The following is a 21,400-nucleotide window of genomic DNA, read 5'->3' as shown; positions in this document are numbered from 1 at the left end:
TATTTCTATAGGAATTCTATAAAAATAATTGAGTTCTATAAAATTTCTATAGACAAATTCTTAAAGTCTATAGAAATTTCTATAGACTTCAAAATATATTTTGAATTTCTATAAACTTTAAGAAATTGTCTATAGAAATTTTATAGAACTCAATTATTTTTATAGAACTCCTATAGAAATGAAATGGTTTTAAAGAAAATCTATAGAACTTTTTGTCCTAAGTTCTAGAAACTTTGTCTATAGAATTGATCTAATATTAGATCATAGAGATATTCTACAAAAAAACATGTGTCTTGAGAAAATAACGTCTATTGAATTTTATATTGTGGATTTTTATATAAAAAATTGTTGTAACATGTTACAATAATGTTTTATATAAATCATATATGTATATATATATATATATATATATACATACATACATACATACATACATACATACATACATACATACATACATACATACATACATACATACATACATACATACATACATACATACATACATACATACATACATAAACAGGCTAATTTTATATTTTTAAATAAATAATAGTGGAGCTGTAGCATCCCAATATCTAGGAACTTTTTCTTTTCAATTTTAGTAGTTTATTTCTTTACAAAAGTAAGAAAACGTATAGAAAACAATACTTTTTGACCAATTTAATATACTCTAAACTCAATCTGAAAAAGTTAAAAACTCATACGAAAACGTTAGTATTCGCCATTTTTTCAACGCGATGACGAGTTTAAAAAGTGAAATAAGTTATTAAAAAATCAAACATGGTTTTCACTGCTGTTTAAATTTTTAAATATTAAGCGGTTCATCCAAATGCTAGTCATTGCGAAAATTATAATAAAACTACCAAGCAATAAAAACCAGGTCTATAATTAAAGCATTTTAGTAATTTTTTAAAATTCGTCATTACGTTGGAAAAATGGTGAGTTTTAGCGTATCGTATGAGTTTTTAACACTTTCAGATTGAATTTAGAGAATATTAAGTTGGTCTAAAAGCATTGTTTCCTATACTTTTTATTACTTTTGGACGACGATCTTTTGTAATCTGCAATAAAAGTAGGTGGGTACGAAAGGAAAATAGCGCCATATATATATATATATATATATATATATATATATATATATATATATATATATATATATATATATATATATATATATATATATATATATATATGTATATATATATATATATATATTAGGGTGGTGCTCAAAAAACTTTTTCACAGTAAATTGATGGGACAACCTCTATTTTTGTTCCTTTTAGCATAACAAACTTATGTGCAAAATTTGAGAAGGATATTTCATCATTAAGGGGTGCCACACGGGGTTGAAAGTTTCACTAAGGTTGACGCTAATGGCTGTAAGCACTTTAAAAATTTTTTTCTACATAAACTATTTTAATTCAAAAGTTTTTAAATAACAAAGTATTGAACATTGAAAACCATGAAAAAATAACTATAATTTCAATATCATTTTAGTTTTTCATTTTGTTTTGAATGGAAAAATGACTATTTAGTCCTGTTTAACAACAGTGGATTTCTTGGCATCTGGAAACTGTTTTCGATGCTCAGACACAACATGGAGAAGTGCTTGCTTTTGTCCTTCATCTTTTGTTAGAATTTGATTAAAGTCTTGGATAAGAGCAACTCCTCTCTCTGCTCTGTCATTCACAACGCTCAAACCGGCTACAAAATGCTTAGCTGCAATAAAAACTTGGTCCTCGTTCCACAAAGATGAATCCAATTCGGGCCAAGAAGTTGAGATGCCCAGTATAACAAAAAAGCTCATGGTGTTCGAGTTAATGAAATCAGCAAGCTCTGATGATGAAATGTTGTTTTCACGTAGTTGAACATGTTTTGCAGGAATTCCATTTCCAGTTTTTGTTTTCATTGCATTTACCATCTCGTATTTTGTAGCTGCATCAACACGATCATCAAAAAAACTAAAGGCAATCAGTTCCTCACTGAGGTACCACATATGACGAGACAATGCCTTTATCGCTACATTTGCAACATTTAAATTTATTGTCCTGAATTGTGTGAGTCGTTTAAGGCACATGAGATCATTCAGTGGAGCTTGAATGGACAGCGAAGCAGTAAACCATGAGTTGAGATAGACAAAGCAGACAAAAATATTCAAGAAACGTGATAAATTTATTTCACGCTTTGTCATGCGAAACTGGGATCTGAAGAGAAAAATTTTGATTGAATAAATAGCCATGGCCATCCATCTGGCCCGATGCATAGCCCCAGGAGCCATAAAATGAACCCCGCGAGGAGGAATATGACCCAGGTAGATCAAAGACAGTTCTAAAAGTTCCCTATAATCATCACGAGGCTGGTTCTCTGTCAGCAAGCAGTTTTGAATGAAATCAATAGCTTCTTTCATCATTTCTCTGTTGCTGTTAAAAACTAAAGCTGTTTCAGGATCTGATATACCGTCTTCATATCTGTCACGAACGATTGATAGCCATGCTGTTTGAAACCTTTTAAACATCAAAATGTCTGGTCCAGTAGATGGTCCAACTTATTTCGCTATCTGAGTTGCTCCTCCTCTTTTTGAAGCCTTTTGTAGCTTTCTCCACTCATTGTATATTTTCTCTAGCCTCGCAATTGCATGTTGCAATGTTGTCATTGGCATGTAAGCTTTGTTCCAAAAATCAGCAACTGTTTTAATAGTAATGTCCGAACTTTCTCGCACGGTTTTTTTGTTTATTTTCAACTGATGGAAGAAAAACTGTAATGCTTGCCATCGTGACGGTAATCTAGTACCATTAATGGAGGCATTTGTGAAACCGAGAAGGTAAATTTTGGTTGCAGATCTAGTTGCAGGTTTTGATTGTGACATTTTCTGATATTTATTAATCTAGAAAAATACAAATAAAGTTATGCAATAAGCATGATGTGAATTGCAAAAGTTATAAAATTTTATTCATTTAGTATATATTCAGTGATATCCATTATTCAGTATCTTTTTTGAGTTTAGATATATGAATTTATATAAAATAAAATTCAAAGTAGTTTACATAATTTATATTACAAAATAACAACTTAAATGTATACTGACTTTTCACAATTGAGATATTCCACTGCAAAAATGTTAAAAATGAAAAATTTTAGTTAAAATAATTAATTTGGTAGTCTGATAGTGATAAACATACAAAATGGCGATTGGGTGGCAAATTACAAGGAATTCTGGGATAGAAAAAATAAGTAAGTGGGCTGCAGCTAAATAATTAATATTTAAGCACTATAAAAATTTAACTATTTGAATGTAACAAATTTCTAAAAATGCTATGAAGTAAAATTTCTGTTTTTTTTATCTGTATTTGGAAATTTATAAATATTTTTCATATACAGAACATTAATTAGTTGATAAATTTAACAACTGGTCAGATTCTCAAAAAAAACATAAAGAGTACACCTCATTGAAAAGACATCTGGTTGTGTTCAAAATGGATTTACAGATAAAAAAATTTATTTAAAGATTTAAATAATATTCAACAACACATTAATTTACACGGCTATCTTTTCTATCGCGTACATGTGGTTTTATCAGTTGGCATGTGGCACCCTTTAATGAAAGAATATTTTTATGAAATTTTGCACATGAGTTCATGAGATCAATAGGAACAGGACTAGAGGTTGTCCCAGACAAAATCTGAACATTTAATTTTTGACTACCACCCTAATATATATATATATATATATATATATATATATATATATATATATATATATATATATATATATATATATATATATATATATATATATATATATAAGAAGTACATGATGATAATGTTTCAAGAAGTTATCTTATTTGATAAGTTTAATGAATTGGTTTTAAAATGCAGGCATAGAAACAAATTTCTTCTTTCCAAATTTGACACTGGCGACTAGGCCTAAATTCTTTCTTTCTTTCTTTTTTTCTTTCTTTTTTTCTTTTCTTTCTTAATTTCTTTATTTATTTATTTCTTTTCTTTCTTTCTTTTCTTTTTTTTCTTTTCTTTCTTTTCTTTTGTTCTTTCTATATTTCCTTTCCTCCTCTCTTTCTATTATGATGTCAGAGCACACGACACAGTAATTTTTGTAATTTTGTAACGGTTTTTACATTTTTGATTTGTATTTCATGGCTGATGATTGCCATTAGGCATGAAACTTTAAGTACCATACATAGTTGTTGTTTTTTTGTTTTATATATATATATATATATATATATATATATATATATATATATATATATATATATATATATATATATATATATATATATATATATATATATATATATATATATACAAATTTAAATTTAATCTACAACAAATAATAAAAAAAATAAAATAGTATTAATTAGTAATAGTAAAAGTATTTCTTATTACTAATCATTTGTTTTATTGCAGCACTTTATTTCTATTTTATTTCTTGTTTGGCTGGTATAATTTGAAAATTCATTTAAAGTTTTCCATTTGTCTGTGGGAAAACTTATATCATTAGTATATTAATACTTATTACTAGTTAACTAATTTCATTTAGGTTGTTGGAATGGACTTAATTAAAGGTCCAGTTGTATATGGAGAAAATGTTGTTGTGCAGTGGTCATCAAGTTATTTCAATGCAATGTTGCAGAACCAGGCATTAAAGTCTGGTTCTCCTACTTGGAAAAACTATGAGGCAAAGGTCTTAAAATTGGGGGTAAGCAGAATTTAGGATATATATACATTTATATGCAGGTGTAAAATTTCCTTTTTTTTTTAATGAAACAAGTATTATACTATTTTATATTTTAAATAATTAAGATGATTTGGAGGAGTTAAACAATCAAGCAAACACCCTTGTAAAAGTTGTTCCACCATTACCAAATCAGATAACTTTAATGGTGTGGTTATGATGAACATTTTTAAAAACTGTTTTTTATAAATGTTAAATACCATTTAAAAATATTTCATTCAAATTCATCAGCTTATTTTAGAAAAATGATTATAAAAGTTGTGCAAAAGCTAAATGATTGTGTTGAAGAAAACATTGAAGTTATTGAAAACATTGTACATGTGTTGTATATTGTAAATTTTAGCTAGTTAAATTCAGTATTCCTTTATGTTCTTATTTTAGAATGCAGATAAAGTTGCTTTAGAAATTAAACTTGATGAACTTATTCAATGGAGTTTTGGAGTTAAACAAGCCCCATGATTTATCTTCCTTAACACATCATATACCAAAATTGACAAAAAGTCTTTCCTCTAACTCAAATCAATATGCAAGTGACTTCAATGTAACTCAAAGTTTTCATTCATCTTTTTAGAAGTGGAAGGCACCCAGCAATTTATATGGGTCTAGTAGAGCAACCTCTCACACTCTTAACTCTTTTGATATGTCTGATCAACTTAATCATTCATTTAGCATTACAAATAGTAATGCTAAATCAAATCTTACTGAAACGCATACCAATCTGGAAAGAACTAAATACCCAGATGGATCTAGTAGAGTAAGAATTTTCATGTTACAAAATTTATCTATTTCTTTATTTATATGTTTAATTATATAAATTTTATTCATAGTACTTTTACTTTGTAATTTAGAAACAATTAGTGCCAGGTCACAAAATATATATTGACCATGTAAAATTCAGCAAATGTAACAAATCGCATGGTACAAATAAATTTGTACACGATCTTTTGGTGTCATTGGTGGGAAACACAGGCTAAGAAGTGTCAGTTTTTCTGGCAAGCAAAGTAATGCTCACTCTGACAAAGTAGCAAAACCCAAAATTTGTCAAGACCTTGTTGATGGTGTTGTTGGTAAATAGTTATAGCATTTGAATTTCTTCATTAAGCGGAAGAAATCAATAAATAATTGAACTCTTTGTATTTTTAGCCTTTGCCTATCAAATACCGGGTGTGTCGTCAAAGGATATGTGAACAGCAGTCACATTGAAATTAAATATTGTGTTGGAAGTTAAGAAGAGTTAAAATATGAAAGATGTTATACGAATGTACATAGTGTATTTCTGTCTTTTTTGATTATTTAATATATAGTCTTTTGTTTTAAAAGTTTATAAATGTACTTTTTCTTGTTTTCTCTCCCAATTGCAAATATTCCTCATATGTAATATACAGATGGTTTATAGAATATCATAAAAAGTTTATGAAATTGGTATAGGAAGCAATTATATTGTCTATAATATATGTAGTATATTATTTATGCAATATATGATATAGACTATAATCGATGGAATATATCCCATCGATTCTATAGACCATCTAAATGATAATAGAAAATATTTTCTATACACTCTCGAAAAATGCGATCTATAGAAACTTCTATAGACTTTCTGTAGTTAAATTTCTATAGGCCTATAAAAAATAATATTGATCTTTTCTATAGAAACTTCTATAGACTTTCAATTGCATTTTCTATAGACTTTTAGTAGTTGAATTTCTATAGAGAATATGTTCCAAAAGCCTATAGAAAAAAGGATTGATTTTTTGTATAGAAAATCTATACAAATTTTGTCCTGGGCTCTTAGAGATTTGATAACCGTATTTATATATACTATGTTTACATTAGCACTTTTGCTAAAAGAGTTACGTAGATTTACAAATGAGGTTTTTTAGATATTTTTCAAACCTATTTATAGCAATATAAAATTTTTTTCTAAGATCTGTATCAACATCATCATCAACTTTTTTGTTTTAATTCTTATTAGAAACATTGCTGTAAATCTTATTAGAATTAACAACAAAAATATTATCAATATTAGAGTTATCAATATTATGAGTATTAATATAATTGTTATAATTATTTAATAACGGTGTTGTTTGGAGAAACAAAAATAGCAATCATACATAGAAGGTAACTTTGTTAAAGAAATATGTTGATGACTGAAGAGTTAAACTTGGGTAGTCATAAAATAACAAGTGTAACAGTAAGTCCTGAGCCAGAATTCCACCAGGAAAATTTCAATGAATAAGATAAACATTCCATTGATTTAGAGCTCCAGTAGTCTGATTTTCAACTATTGGTGCTCCATTAAATCCATAGCTACTTTTAATAGATATTGACCCAGTACCAGTAGTTCCTGAAATAACCAAATCACATTGTGAACTAAAGCAAACAAATTTATCCCATCCTCCGTTATCATGACCAAACAATCAATTCTTTGCAGCATATGTATTTGAAGTGAAGCTTTTTAAATGATACACTATAAATATATTAACTACATCTTCGATACCAGAAGCTGGATTTAGATCTATTGAAGGTTAATAATCTCTGTGAACTATTTTCATTAAACTGTAAGTAATATTTCTTATTATTCTAATTTGTTGATAAAGTTGGTTGATTAACAGCAGTTGTAGATTGTGTAGCATTCAAACCACTAAGAGTTTTATCAAAAAGGGTAGAGATTTTTTGAGTAGTACTATCATATGTTACTGAACTCATTCCTCTATTTACTTGATAAAGACATTCAGCGTAGCTCGTCAAGCATTCAAATTGATAAGTCAATAAGAGTATGTATAAAGCCAATGTATTGAAGGTCTTTAAAAAGAATAAATGAAATGAAAAAATAAATGCAATTTAAAAGTTTACTTAACAGTGAAACTTATCGATAACTGTGAATTGAGTATTAGAAGTGATTAAAAAATGTTCTTCAAGTTTGCATGATGATGATTTGATGATGATGATGATGATGATGATGATGATGATGATGATGATGATGATGATGATGATGATAATGATGATTACAGGATTTAGTTTTAGGGAACAAAAAGAGGGAAGTTTTTTATGAGTTGTCCAAAAAAAATTGAATAAAAAAAAAATTTGAATTTTTTTTTACTGGTTCACTATTTATCTTATGGGAGAACCCTGTTGATACATTAATATCAGATCTGAAAAATAAAGAGTTTGCATACAAATTTAATTAATGTGCATTGGGACACGGCAGCCTCACGAATAGTCTCAGCCAAATACAAAATATGACATGGTTTATAATGATGTAATAAGCATGAATGTCAAAAAATTACTTTTTTAATTACATTTTTGTTTTTTTGTTTTTGTTTTAATTTGAGATTAGTTTGTTTTTTTCCTGTTTTCTTTATTCTTAATGACAAAAAATAACTGAAATAAATGTTTCAATGTTTTTTGGCCAACCAAAATTTTGATTAAATAATTTTACAAACTTCCCAAACAAAATAAATGTTTATCTATCTTTTAGTCATCATAGCAAATCAAAGCTAAGAGTCTTTTTCGCTAAGAGTCTTCTTTGCTAAGAGACTGATAATAATCAGCAAGAACTTGCCAACCTTTCGGTGCCATAAATCCTTTTGGTGGCAAAATACCATTACGCGCAAAGCCTCGCATCTTTGTTCCGGAAATAAAATCAAACTCTTCTTTTCTCGATGGGTCAAAGTATTCCATTCGTTGATTGACTTTATTGTAAACTGCAATTTTAAAGGGTAATATTTCTAACTGCAACAATCCTGGAGCCATAGTGAGAACTTTCCCTCCGTGGGTAGGATCATACAGATCTCCAGGTTGTTCAGGGTGTGGCATACCAGCTGGGTCACGACCAACAATATAGTAAGTTGCACCAGTTGCAATTCGTGCTTTGCAATGCCATTGAACTTCTGTTGGACCAGCATACATCATCGGAGATGGGAAAATTGCTAAAAAGAATTTTAACTTGACATTTAAAATTTTATAAAGATTTTATAATCATTACATATGTATCAGCCATATCATACATAAAAATATGTATCAGGGTGAAAAAAATCGACCAAAAAGCTTTTTATGTATATGCGTGTCCCTTTTTAATTCTTTTCAATTGCAATTTTTTTTACTATCGTCTAGAGGATAACTTATTACCTATTACGTTTAGCGTTCTTTCATAAGCTCAAAGATTTTTAAAATCATAGTTGACTTAACAAATAATCAATGCTTATTTTTTACTATTAAGAAGCGCAGTTCGGATAAGGAAAGATCTAATGAACTAGAGTTTTCATGCTTAGGCCTTTTTCGTGTATATTATATTTTATTACGACCTTCGTATTTCTTACTGAGCGATCTTGGTATATCTTACTGAGTTATAATGCTGATGTCAATATCAATCCCACTTTCCGGTACCTATGCAACACTGTAATAAGCTTTGAAGTCTTATATAATTTTTTCTAGAAGCTTTGTAGTCTTATGCTCTTCAACTTCATCTGCACATGAGTCCTCAGATTCAGAATTAGGACTAACCAGAACTCTCATGCGGACGTAATTGCATTTTTATATGCACTGTTAAAAAAACTGTTCTTTTTTTTTTCTTTTTCACACTTCAGATTCTAAATGTTTTTCTTTTTTCTCTTTCAGTCGAAGCGCCCTCCACATCCCATCATCCATTTTCTTTTAAACCGCCGCTCAATCAAAAAGTAGCTATCTTCTTCAATTTCAAACAAACGCTGTGAGAAACTTAAAACAAATAAGCCGCTAGAATATGCACATTGTAGTTCTGTGGCTAACTGCAAACTTCAACATTTTATTGCAATTGCTTCTGGATATCTAACAACTTTTCAAATTTTGTAATTATATTTTTCAATTCAACTATTGGTTCTCTTGGTTCGGGTCAAATTACAGGCTTTATAAAATCCTTTTTTTTTTTTTAAATCATATGATGAAAACTCTGATAAAAATTGTGAAAAACTTCACAAGTTGTTAGCATTTTACTGAAGCATCAAAGCAAAATTTCATTTGCTTTGAGTCTTCAGTAAGCATAGTATCTTATGACACTTATTCTATTGTTATGGTTTCTTGTTTTATTAACAATTAAAGGAACATAAGAAATAGAAAGCACTTGATGTATGTGTGTTAATAAATTACCTAAGACTGTTCGTTCTGGATCAAGTACTTTTTCTTCAAGAACAGCTAAATGTTGGTTGATGCGGACTGGTAATGGTACATCGTCATCTTTTGTCCAACCGCCTAATGGATGTAGCAACAAAACTGGATTTTTAAACCCCCTGCTCAATAATTCTTTTTGAGTGTCTTGCATGAGGAGAGCGTGGCCATTGTGTACTGGATTACGCAATTGGAATGCAAAAACAGCATCAGCTTTTAGTTCTTTAAATTTTTTTCTCAGCTCGTTTGGTTTTAAACGGAACACGTCAAGTCCGTCATTCCACTTAATTGCTCCTGTAAATTCAAAACACAACATTAGATTTAACGCAAATCTCTTTAAAAAAACATTTATTCGAAATACTTACAAAGAGTCACTTACCTAATACCTCTAACTTCCCGCCAACAAGCCAGTCACCCATTTCATAAACCATTTTAATGTAGGGATGTTTAAGGCTTGTTGTGCCGAATTGTCTGCAACAGCGCTCTTCTTTTCTATGAGGAAAGATTTCGAGATCTCTCATTATGGCAACAAGTTTTTTTTCGTAGTATAAAGCTAGGTTGCGTTCGTTCTCAATCCTTAATTTTTCTTCGTCATTAATTGCTAATACAATTGGTACAGATTGATTAACAATATCAGCATCTTGCAGACAATTGAAATGCAGAGCTTGTAAATATTCCCGCTCTTTCATAAAACCTTTAAAAAAAAAAAAATACACAAAAGCTTAAGTAAAAATTAAACAACATAATTATTTGATAATATAATTAACTAGTTATACAAATATTTAATAATATAATTATTTCTTTGTAATTTTAATTGTAAAAAAAAAAAAAAACTAACTTTTTCATTAGACATTTTTAAATTATTGTTTAAGAGCTTGCTATTGTTCAAAGAGTACATTACTTACCTTTCAGAGGTGAAGCCCAACCTTCAGCTAACACTTGAACCCATTGCATATCTAACATACTGATATCCAATGATTGCAAGGTTAATGCTTCTTTCTCCAACTCAGGAACTTGTTCTTCGCTAACAAACAACTCTCTAACTTCACCTAATATTGACACGGGTAAAACATCGTTTTTCTCGAGCAGCTTTAAAAGCTCTTGTACGCATTCATCCACAGATAGTTCGCCGGCTTTTAAAATAATATCAGGTTTATCGGGAACCTCGTACGTCGAATCGATACCAGTAAAACCTTTTATTTCACCAGCGCGAGCTTTTTTGTATAAACCTTTCACATCTCTGCTCTCACATATATCCAATGACGTGTCCACGTAACATTCGAAGAAACGTAAGCCAGCCTGTTCGTGAAGCTGTCTTGCTTTTAAACGATCTTGGGCAAAGGGGCTGATGAAGCTTGATAAGCAAACAATTCCAGCATCCGCAAAAAGTTTTGCAACCTCACCAACACGGCGAATATTTTCCTCTCGATCTTCAGGAGTAAAGCCAAGATTTTTATTTAGACCAGTTCTCATGTTATCTCCATCTAAGCTGTAAGATGGAATTCCTCGAAAACATAAGTATTCTTCTAGAGCAAAACTAATTGTTGTCTTTCCAGCGCCTGATAATCCTGTTAGAAAATATTTAATTTAAATTTATTATAATATTATATTACAAAAAAATATTTAATGTAAACTTATTATAAAATCATATTACAAAAAATTTAATTACATAAAAAGTAGACTCCTGTAAAAAATTGCAAGAAATCAAGTGCGAGAAGTCACGTGCAAGAAATTAAGTATGAGAAATCCCGACAAGATGAAAACAGGCGACAGTTGGCATTTATTAAGAAAAACCTAACCTTAATACATTTTAGGAAGAATCTCTGCTAGCAGGATAAGAGAATTTTATATGAGTGATTTGACATAAAGTCATCTTTAGCTTGGTAAGCTGAACTGAGATTTTAGTAAATTGGCTGTGTAATATTTTACTAGAGCTGATGTTTATTTAAAGTATTTGTAAATTTGATGTTAAAGTTATCATCTTAAAACTTAAATTGAATTTTTATTGGTAAATTACTTATTACAATTCACACCAATCACAAGTAAGATTTGATCTTGTCGCGTGGAAACAAAAAAACTTTAAATTAGGCTAGTTGACCAAACAAATGAGTTTTTACCGTACAACCATCTAAAGGATCCTAATTTAATCTTTCTTCTCGAGGAATGTAAGTTTTTTCCTCGCACGTGATTTCTCGTACTTGGTTCCTAGCACGTGGTTTCCTTTTTCATGAAGTGTTTATCAGCTTCAAATGGGTAATCCTCGCACAATCAATTAAATCAAGGATTATTAAGATAGTAGTTTTAAATAAGTTTTTTGAAGCAAGGGATTTTGATGGAAATGATTAAGAGATTCTACTTATTGGTTCCACGAAGTTTCAAAACTTTAATTTGATGAATGGTTCTTGGGTTCAATTAAAATTAATATTCTATATGAGAGATTGTACAGCACTTTTATCAAGGCTAAATTATTCAGTTAAGCGGGTTTGTGGTTTAAGTTGGTTTTTTGTCACCAAATCAGATCTAAAAAGTTTAGTCCCATGATTTCAAATGCCTAAAAGCTATGTCTTACTTGCCCGGATTGGCACTTTTCTATCTGTGCCAACCTCAAAATTTTTTGAAGGGTTCAAGTGTCAAGAGCCCTTTTCTGACCACATTCAATTTTGGTTTAGTTTTTTTTTCATACGAAACTTATTTGGTATTTTTATTTTGCATATTTTTTCGCATTATTATTTTTATAAGCTAATTGAAAAAGACGAGAAACAATTCCGCACTTTTTTCTTACCGCTCGTATTTTTCTTTACACTTGATGCAAACACCAAATTTCAAGCAACTGACCATGTTTGATTATTTGAGCTTAACTGCTTCTTCAAGAATCGTTTACAACGAATTTTATTCTTTTCAATGAAATTTATTTAGTGAGTGGATAAACCTTAAATATTGGTTTGTTATTTCTTGTTTCATTGATAATGTGGTAATGTTTTTTAAACTTTTGCTTTCCATTTGATCGTTTTGTTTTTAAACTTTTTGTTTCTTTGCAGTTTTTTAAAGCAAAGCTCTCTTTCGGCGTTTCCATTGTCTTTCTCTATTTTTTTCCGATCTTCGGCTTGCTCTTTGTTTTAATTTACAGATTCTTGTTTGCCTGAAAAAGATCGTTTTCTCAGACGATCTTTTTCAGGCAAACAAGATCTATTTCAAGCAAACAAGTTCTTTTTCATTTTGTTTTTTGACATAATAAATTTATCTACACTTCTTCCTACATGTTTTCTTTAGGGTTAATGTAATCTAAGTAACTTTTGTTTTTCAAAAAGCCACATGGTAGATGAGTAAATCGATAGAATTTAAAACTTATGCATAAAAAAAAAAAAACTGTTAAAAAACTGTTAGCATACACAAAACATTTGGTATCAATTCAAACTATGAACGCCGACCAAAATAATTTTGAAGTATAAAAGAGTGTTGCTAAAACACTTTTGATCAGTGGTGTTGCTAGGGGACTGAAGGTGTAGGTAGCAACTGGTACACCACTGCTGTTACGTGCTTTAGTTGTCCTAATTAGCGATATGAAAGTGTACAAGCAGTTCAAAACATTTCGTGTGAAATATTTTTCAAGTTGTGAATTTTGAATTAATTGATCGAGGTATATATTCCTGAATAAGCCTCTATTAGAAAACTCTTAGTGAGCGAGCGATATTTAGGATCAGATAATTTAGAAAATTGAATTCAAAACGTGAACTCATTGTTTCGACATGTGAATAACACATGGTTAGAATAAATCACACGAGGTTAACACGTGAAAGACGGCCTAACATTTATTTCAACTTATTTCATCATGCCAAATGTGTTGTCTTCTCATGATCTCAAATACAATTAAACTTTTCTTGTTACAGTTTGGTCTCGTTGAAAAAAAATTGTGAAAAATTTGTAATGAAGGTGTCGTAAAAACCTTGATTAAAAACATTTTCTCATATATTATCCCAAAAAACGATATAGGCCAACGTAGTCCTCTTATGTAATTAACAACGTGACGATACAAAGTTTTGTAACTTTTTTTTTTCTCACTAGCCAACATTACGCAAATCTTGTTATGAATGTACTATGACATTTTATGTAATGTGAAATGAACTATTTCCTCTTTATATTGCAAACAAGAAATTTGAACACTAAACAAACTTCTTACCAGTAAACCAAATTGTGCAACCTCTAAAACTGTGCCCTCTACTTAGCACTTCCCCTCGCTTGCTTCTTGAGACCCGCCCTGATTGGAACTCAACATTAGTTGCAACAGTTGTTCCATATTTTCCGGACTTTGCAGAGGATACTGACGCCATCAGTTTGCTTAACCTATAAAGAAGAAAGTTAAACAATTTTATTATTATTGTTGTTAGAAAAATAGTTAGAATAATGTAAAAAATGTAATATTAGAGTAATGTAAAAAATCTATTAGAAAAACATAATTAAACTACTTGAATAATTTTAAAAATTTATAAGAAAAACATCGGAAAATATAATTAAAATGTTTGAAAAATGAAAGAAATTTATCAGAAAAAATCAGAAAATATAAAACATTTAAAAAACAATAGAAAAAAAACAACTGAGCTTTTGTTTATTAGCTAATGTTATTTTAAAATTAGGAATATCATCAGCAAAAAAAAAAAAAAAATAGAAAATTGAAGCCGCTTGCCTATTCGATGTTTATCTTCTGATCTTTTTAGAACCTTAAGTATTCGACAAAAAAAAAAATCGCAACGTGAGTCCGCGTTAAATAAATAATTTGTTAATATTGATTCCTCACGTGATGAATGACTCATCACTCATAGAAAGTCAGTCAAGTTTATCTTATCAATCAAAACCAATTAAATTACTCATTATACCGTTTTAAAACACGTCAGCAAAATATAAGTGAATAAAAAAATCTATTGGTTGATGAAGACATACCTTGGTTAGTAAAGGCATTTTTGGTTTGTAGTAAAGCTTTTAATTTTGCATTGTTTATTAAAAATGTATGAGAATTTAAGTTTAACAACTTAATCTATTGATTGGATACCTTTTAGTGATTTATCACAGTTATGCTTCGGTGATGATTATGCAGCCTAAAGACTTTTTTTTTTTCTCTCTACACCCCCTCAATATGCGTGTAAAAACCTCAGTTTTCTTCTCAACCAATTCTTTTAGTTTTCTAAAATACTGTCTATTGTTCGTTTAACCAAAAATTATCGGTATTTTGAATGCAAAAAATTTTGTTTCTCGTTTAAAAAATCCTTTTTTTTTTTTTTTTCAGGTAGCAAAAAAATAAGCTTTCAAACATGCCAAATGAGTATTTCGGCAATTATTTTATCATAAACTTTGCCCGTTGTTTATCATTGTGTTAAAACCTTAATTGACCACTATTAAATCAGTTTATTTGAAATTGTTTGAAAATTTTCTTTTGAATCAAACCACTTTAATTTCCTTTTTGAAACAGACTTTAAGCGTGGTTATAAACGTAGGTATAAACTGAAGATAAAGAAAAAATTTCGCTGCTAAAATAAAACGGGTTAAAATTTCATGTTGATCATATAGAAACGTCATTTTTTTTTTGTATGATTAGCTACTTTAAACTAATCTTGACAACAATAAATACACGCACAATTTTATACGCAACAATAAATACACGCAAATTTATACGCTTCTAACTTACTACGTGTAAGTTAGAAGCGTATAAATTTGCGCCAAAATCCGCACACAAAAAAAAGACGTCACAAATATGACGTTTTTAACCAATCGTTTTAGTTCTTTTGTTAATATCGTCTTTTCAGTAATATTTCTTGCGTTACGATAAAATGGAGTCATGTAATGGCGGAACATGGCCTACTATATTACACGGCCGTATATGTTACATTTTAGAGGCCGATTCTAAGAGGCCTATTTATAAATAAGATGGCTGCGCAATTACAGAGAAAAAACATATCTCATGCGAAATAAATGTAATATTACGAGTACAAATAAAAAGTATTCACAGAAAACTGGCATTTTGTGTTTTCATACCAGCGATTTATGTATATATAAACATATATATCTATGTATATTATATATATTTGTGTCTAATATACATTTTTATATCTGTTAATAATACATTTAAATTGACAACAACATTGGGAATTTATAAAGAAATCACAGGTTAAGGTTTATGTTCTTTTATATATTTTATCCATTTCTATGTTTTATCTATTTATAATATTTGTTTGTTTTTTTAACTTTACTTTTGTCTCTGTCTACTTTTAAAACTTTTAACAGCATCTTTTCTTACAGTGGCATTGATAAGGTTCTGCTTATTGTTAAAAAAGATATTAATTATAATTTTAGAAGCAAAGTTAAAACCCCATTCTTTGTGTAAATCACAAGTAAAAGTAATTGTTGGGAAGTATTTTGATAAAACAAAGGTTGATACTTCTTTGACATTAGCCCCTTGTTTAGTTATTAAATTTGAAAGTTTATCTAAGACTGCAAAACATCCACATGTAAAATCTTTGAGTGAAAGTGAAGGTACAGTAAGACCACCTCTTGAAAGTAATTGTAGATATGGACAAATAACTATATTGTTTGTATCTGTAGCTAGCATAGATTTGCAATAACTGCATTTGCTTCTTTTTATCAATTTCTTAGCTATATAACCAGCAATTGTTGTTGCAACCTCTTCTGTATCAGGTAAGAGAGTTGATTCAGATATCTCATTTGAGTTTAAATCTAATATTTCCAGTAATTCTTTATTATTAGGGTTATTATGGTCTTTCTTTAGATCCTCTTTCCAAAAATTTACATTCTCCTTAATTAAAGACCGACATGCTAAAATAACTTCTGAATGTTGAACTTCTACTAAGCTTACTAGAAATCTCCCCCCACTCATCTGTCTATATTGTGAAAATCTACGCTCTATTGGGTCACTTTGAAGTCGTGAAGTGAGCACATACGAATATCCTTCTTCAATAAGCTCATCTATAAGTAAAGCTTGGGAACGCAGAGTTGTGATAAGAGCAGATGATGTTTGTTTTGATAGTGTAAAATATGGAGATTTCTGCCAAAGTTCAATCCAATTAGCAAGTTGCCTAAAAAAAGTTGTTTTACCATCATCACAAACAATTGCATTACCAAGTTTATTTGGACTAAATTGTTGTTTAGAATTTGAAATAGTCCACCATTTTTGAAAAATAGTAAGAAAACCAGAAATGTCTTTTCGTTCTGGAAAATAACTTTTAAAACTTGCAATTGTTGTTTCATCAAAAATGGACAGTGCAAGAGAAACATTTTGCTTTCTGTTACCAGGGTGAAGACTTTGATATGTGATTTTTGGAGCTTTTCTTAAATTACCCTGAAGTTGCTCATCTTTAGAATGTAGATGATGAAAATCTCCCCAAGTAATATAACCAGCTGGACAACTATAAGAATCATCCTTTATATTGTATGTGAACGATGGAAAGACAAATTTTTTACAGTGTAATAAATTATTTCTGATATTTTTAACTAAGTGAACACTATCATAAAATAAGTATATTTTATTATTCGGACTATCAGGATGATGAATAAACAAACTTGATTGGTTACCAAATTTAGAATGAAGTAAACTAAATGCAGTTACATTTGCTTGATGATTGTCAGTAACAATTCCTCGAATTTTAAAACCAGATAGAGAAAGAGAACTAATAGAATCTGATATTTGATCTGAAAGCCATTTACCACTTATAGTAACTTCAGGTATTGCTTTTATAATAAAAGGAATAGATTTTTTTAAACTAACTATCATAAATGCAACAACTCCTTTGTACAGAGTACCCTCGTCATTTGCACCCACATAAACACCACTACAATATTGTGCTTGTTTCTGAAGATAAAATTCATCTACAATTAGTATTATATCTTCATGTATTGAACCTTTCTCAAGCAGTATTTTAGCACCCTTTATTGCATCAACTCCACCTTGTTTTATTTTATTCAATAAAGAAATTGAAGGTAACGGAAAAAATTCAAGTAACATTTTATATGCTTGTTTAGATGTATATCTTAATAATAAAGCATGTCTAATCATATTGGCAGAATACTGTGGTTGACCCTTGGATTTATAGTATATTCGACTATTTATTTCATCAAGAAGCATATTTCTATTAGAAGAAGCAATGATTTTTATGTATGAAGCAAGATTCTCTAACATACTCAAACAAGTTAATTTGGCATTATGACCTTTAGTTAACCATGGAGGAAGTGGAACATTATTTCCTTTATATTGTAAAGCTACACATAAACAATTGTCAATTTTTATTGATTCAAGAATTAAAGGAAAATGTGTAATTGGATCAAATACTAAACTATAATAAATTATACAATTGAGATGTTTTTTAAATTCAAAGCCTTCTGGTGAATGTTTACTATTTAACATGTTCCAGTCAGTAATTTTATCATTTTTAGAAAAAGAACTAAGTTCATCTTCTTGATAAATCCGAGTTTTAGGTGGTCTTCTCATAGCAATAGGTGATGGTAGTGTGGAAGGACGTTTTAAGCACTCACTTGAAAAAATTTCAGGAATAGGATCCAAATTCCAATTTAACTTGCATTTTACACCACGGATAATGTACTTTTCATTAAAATGCTTTTCACACAAAACAGAGTTAGGTGAAGGCATCCAATCACTACGGTTTACAAAATGAACCCAATAATTTAGTAACTCTTCATTTTTTAAAGGAAAATGAAAAGAAGCAACTTTTTTATCTTCCAAAGAACTGATGTATCCAGTTTTACAACCATATGCAACACACTTGTTAACCATGATATGATTTAACTTTTTAAACTTTTATTAACTTTCTAAAATAGCTATATATATATATATATATATATATATATATATATATATATATATATATATATATATATATATATATATATATATATATATATATATATATATATATATATATATATATCCTTTTTAAACCAATAATCTTATGCAAGTTTAATATTTTACACTTGCAATTTTACACTTTATCACTTGTAGTTGTGTCATTTACTTTTTTTGCGCAAATAGGCCTCTTAGAATCGGCCTCTAAAATGTAACATATACGGCCGTGTAATATAGTAGGCCATGGGCGGAACATTAATTTCTTAATAAAGATATAGAAAAAAATTTCTTCTGTTGTTTTCTTAATTGAAAGTATTGATAATTTATACGATGTACAAGAAATTAAGCTTAACATATTATATTGCAACCTAAAATCGAAAAACTAGTGCATCAAAAGGCGTAATATTTAAACCACTTACTTTTACAAAAAATAAAAATTCCTGTAACTTTTCTCAAAATGTAGAATTGTTGGCTTTAAAAATAACAACTTAATTACTCTATTCTTTTTATTGCATCATTAGCGCCAAGTTACTCAACTTAAGTTAGATGAGATTCATCATGCGTGCAAATTATTTAGCGATCGCCTCTTTTTCGTAGATTTCATACTTTTCAGAAGTTGAAAGCAACAATAAGACCATTGTTTTGAGAGAACTAAATAAGTTTCGGAGTTAGAGATCAGCAGATCGAACCAATTAAAAAAAAACAACAAAGCTGCGTGAAAAAAAATTAAACAACGATTTTTTTTTTAATCTTTGAAAATTAAGTTTTAATTGAATGGGGTTTATCACCTATTTTCAATATTTCTTATTTACACGAAGTTTTAAAGCTTTTTTTTTTTTAAGAGCGCCGATGTGATAAGCGCGCCAATCTTTTTTTATTTTGCTTCTTTAAGAGCGGCAATTTACGGTAAAACCGTTCGAAGTTTTTTCTTCTTGTAGAAGTAAAATTCTTTAATGTAATTGCCTGGTCCTTGCCTGCGATAAGGCAAACTTATTAATTGTATAAATCGCCCTAAATAAGTACGCAAGTTCTTCTAACTAATTAAGCGTGTTTCTCTCATCTTTTTGTCAAACTTTCTTTTAATGTTGAAAAAAAAAAAATTGATGTTTTAAATGTTTTGAAAATGTGTTTTCGTTTGTTTGATAAATTTCTTTCTATTTTTTTTTTCTCTTAAACAAAAAGTTTTCTTTTTCAAAATGTTTTCTCTCCGTTTTTGTTTCAAGAATAAATCATTTACAAGTTCGAAAACAGTTCATAAAGACTCTATGGTGTGAACCATCTCACTGACTTATGAAGAAAAGAGTGAATAAAGTTGATCTCGGGGGGAATCTTCTAATGTGTGAGCAGCGAATATTTTCAATAAGTCTTAATACAAATAATAACGATATAATATTTCCTTAATCGAAATATAACTGTTAATGATACTAACTAATGGTCTTTTTCGTTTTACTTAATAAATACTCTCAAATATTTCATTCAAGTAAATTTTTTCACATTTATAAACACAGATAATAATATGCAATCAAAGGTCACTCAAAAATATTTCCTTACCACCTTTGGAACTCATGGCCAAAGTGTTTATCTATAATAGAACTATTCTCATCTTAAAAGCCTTCTCTGCCTCTTTGAAAATACCATTTACTTCATTTTCTTTACCTCTTTTTTCAAATTCCCTTTTCTCTCTTTCTCAAAACTCCGTCTTTGAAAATTTTCCTAAAATTCTCCTAAAAATCCTCCAATCAAATTCTTCCCATGAAATCTTTCCAAAAAATCCTGCTCTATTTTCTGAACCGTTCTTTTTCTGTATCCGCAGATGTTTCTTAAATCAGATTTTGTTCTAGCATGGATAATGGATTTTATCTTAAAGTTCGTTTCGCGTTTTTGTTTCGACCACTTAGTTATACTTCTCTAAAACAGGTTTTACCAGTTATCATTTGATTAGCGTTTGCCTCTGGTCTCGACTTGTTTGTAAAAATCATAAAATAGTCACAAAATTGTCGTGAACCTTACGAATTGAACTATTATCAATTTATCAATAAATTTACAATTGAGTTGTTGGTCGTTATTGCGAAAACAGTTTTAAACTTTAATGGTGCGATTGTTTTATTTTTCGAGTAATCGTTTACGCGTGTCTAACTGGTGTTTCGACTGTCTCGTACTTTTCTTTGATCAAATACGTTACAAGTCGAATAAAACTTAAATATCATGTTTATAATTTCTTTAGTTTTCCCTCCTCATAATATCATAAAATTTTTTCATAAACAATGTTTTTAAAAGAAGATCTTATTCAAAATCAGTGTTAAATCTAGACATTTTTTTTTAAGGGGAAGGAAGGGGGGAGGGGGGAATCTGCATGAACAAGGGGTGGTGTAAACAGATAAAATATGTTTTGATGAAAGTTCAGATTTTTAAATTAGAATGTAATTTGTGTTTCAAAATAGTGTTAAAAAAGCTACTATAAATAGGCTGCTATGTAAGTTAAGAAGCCATTTTTCAAAATATGCTAAAGGGGGTTTGAATAATAAGTAAGCTTATTTAATTTTTGTATGTTTCTTTTTCTTCTTTTTCTTTTTGTCTCTGATGTTAAATTAAGTTTCTCATGCAAAACTTAACGTCCATCAATTTTATGACATCAGAAAT

The 21,400-nt window shown here is 29.2% G+C and overlaps 2 protein-coding genes across 9 annotated transcripts; one reads left to right on the top strand and one right to left on the bottom strand.

Annotated features, from left to right (window-relative positions):
- Window positions 1-930: 930 nt before the first annotated feature.
- On the top strand, window positions 931-6,080 carry LOC149884212 (uncharacterized). 6 transcript variants are annotated; one of them, XM_090098850.1, is made up of 6 exons: window positions 931-1,075; window positions 1,287-1,382; window positions 4,558-4,716; window positions 5,324-5,506; window positions 5,601-5,819; window positions 5,896-6,080. In XM_090098850.1, the coding sequence occupies exons 2-5, from the start codon at window positions 1,377-1,379 to the stop codon at window positions 5,724-5,726; spliced, it is 474 nt and encodes a 157-aa protein (XP_089954976.1). In that variant the 5' UTR covers window positions 931-1,075; window positions 1,287-1,376; the 3' UTR covers window positions 5,727-5,819; window positions 5,896-6,080. The 6 variants fall into 6 exon arrangements, with proteins under 6 accessions (XP_089954976.1, XP_089954975.1, XP_089954979.1 ...); XM_090098849.1 differs by having other exon boundaries at window positions 931-1,079; XM_090098853.1 differs by having other exon boundaries at window positions 931-1,079; window positions 5,134-5,506.
- A 2,062-nt stretch (window positions 6,081-8,142) lies between these two features.
- On the bottom strand, window positions 8,143-20,665 carry LOC145186197 (bifunctional 3'-phosphoadenosine 5'-phosphosulfate synthase-like). Of its 3 annotated transcripts, none has more exons than XM_090099211.1 (6): window positions 20,312-20,665; window positions 14,075-14,238; window positions 10,803-11,465; window positions 10,277-10,591; window positions 9,880-10,191; window positions 8,143-8,684 (listed from the first exon to the last, which is right to left on the bottom strand). In XM_090099211.1, exons 2-6 carry the CDS (start codon window positions 14,223-14,225, stop codon window positions 8,269-8,271), a joined length of 1,857 nt encoding a protein of 618 aa, XP_089955337.1. In that variant the 5' UTR covers window positions 14,226-14,238; window positions 20,312-20,665; the 3' UTR covers window positions 8,143-8,268. The 3 variants fall into 3 exon arrangements, with proteins under 3 accessions (XP_089955337.1, XP_089955336.1, XP_089955335.1); XM_090099210.1 differs by lacking the exon at window positions 20,312-20,665 and adding an exon at window positions 19,180-19,405; XM_090099209.1 differs by lacking the exon at window positions 20,312-20,665 and adding an exon at window positions 14,579-14,807.
- Window positions 20,666-21,400: the final 735 nt, after the last annotated feature.

This window comes from Hydra viridissima, unplaced genomic scaffold (genome assembly GCF_058129835.1).
Source record: "Hydra viridissima isolate aposymbiotic clone 2 unplaced genomic scaffold, HvirCarnegie_v1 scaffold_9, whole genome shotgun sequence".
Lineage (NCBI taxonomy): Eukaryota > Metazoa > Cnidaria > Hydrozoa > Anthoathecata > Hydridae > Hydra > Hydra viridissima.
This window is presented reverse-complemented; position numbering and strand designations above follow the sequence as displayed.

What these genes read in the sequence shown, in the direction of transcription:
- LOC149884212 (XM_090098850.1), top strand. An exon ending in CAAAGGTCTTAAAATTGGGG is followed by an intron (nt 4,717 to 5,323) that starts GTAAGCAGAATT and finishes TCATCTTTTTAG; the next exon opens with AAGTGGAAGGCACCCAGCAA. An exon ending in ACCCAGATGGATCTAGTAGA is followed by an intron (nt 5,507 to 5,600) that starts GTAAGAATTTTC and finishes TTTGTAATTTAG; the next exon opens with AAACAATTAGTGCCAGGTCA.
- LOC145186197 (XM_090099211.1), bottom strand. Translation starts at nt 14,225, where the DNA reads ATGGCGTCAGTATCCTCTGCAAAGTCCGGAAAATATGGAACAACTGTT. An exon ending in TTGCACAATTTGGTTTACTG is followed by an intron (nt 11,466 to 14,074) that starts GTAAGAAGTTTG and finishes ATTTTCTAACAG; the next exon opens with GATTATCAGGCGCTGGAAAG. An exon ending in TCCAGAACGAACAGTCTTAG is followed by an intron (nt 8,685 to 9,879) that starts GTAATTTATTAA and finishes AATTCTTTTTAG; the next exon opens with CAATTTTCCCATCTCCGATG.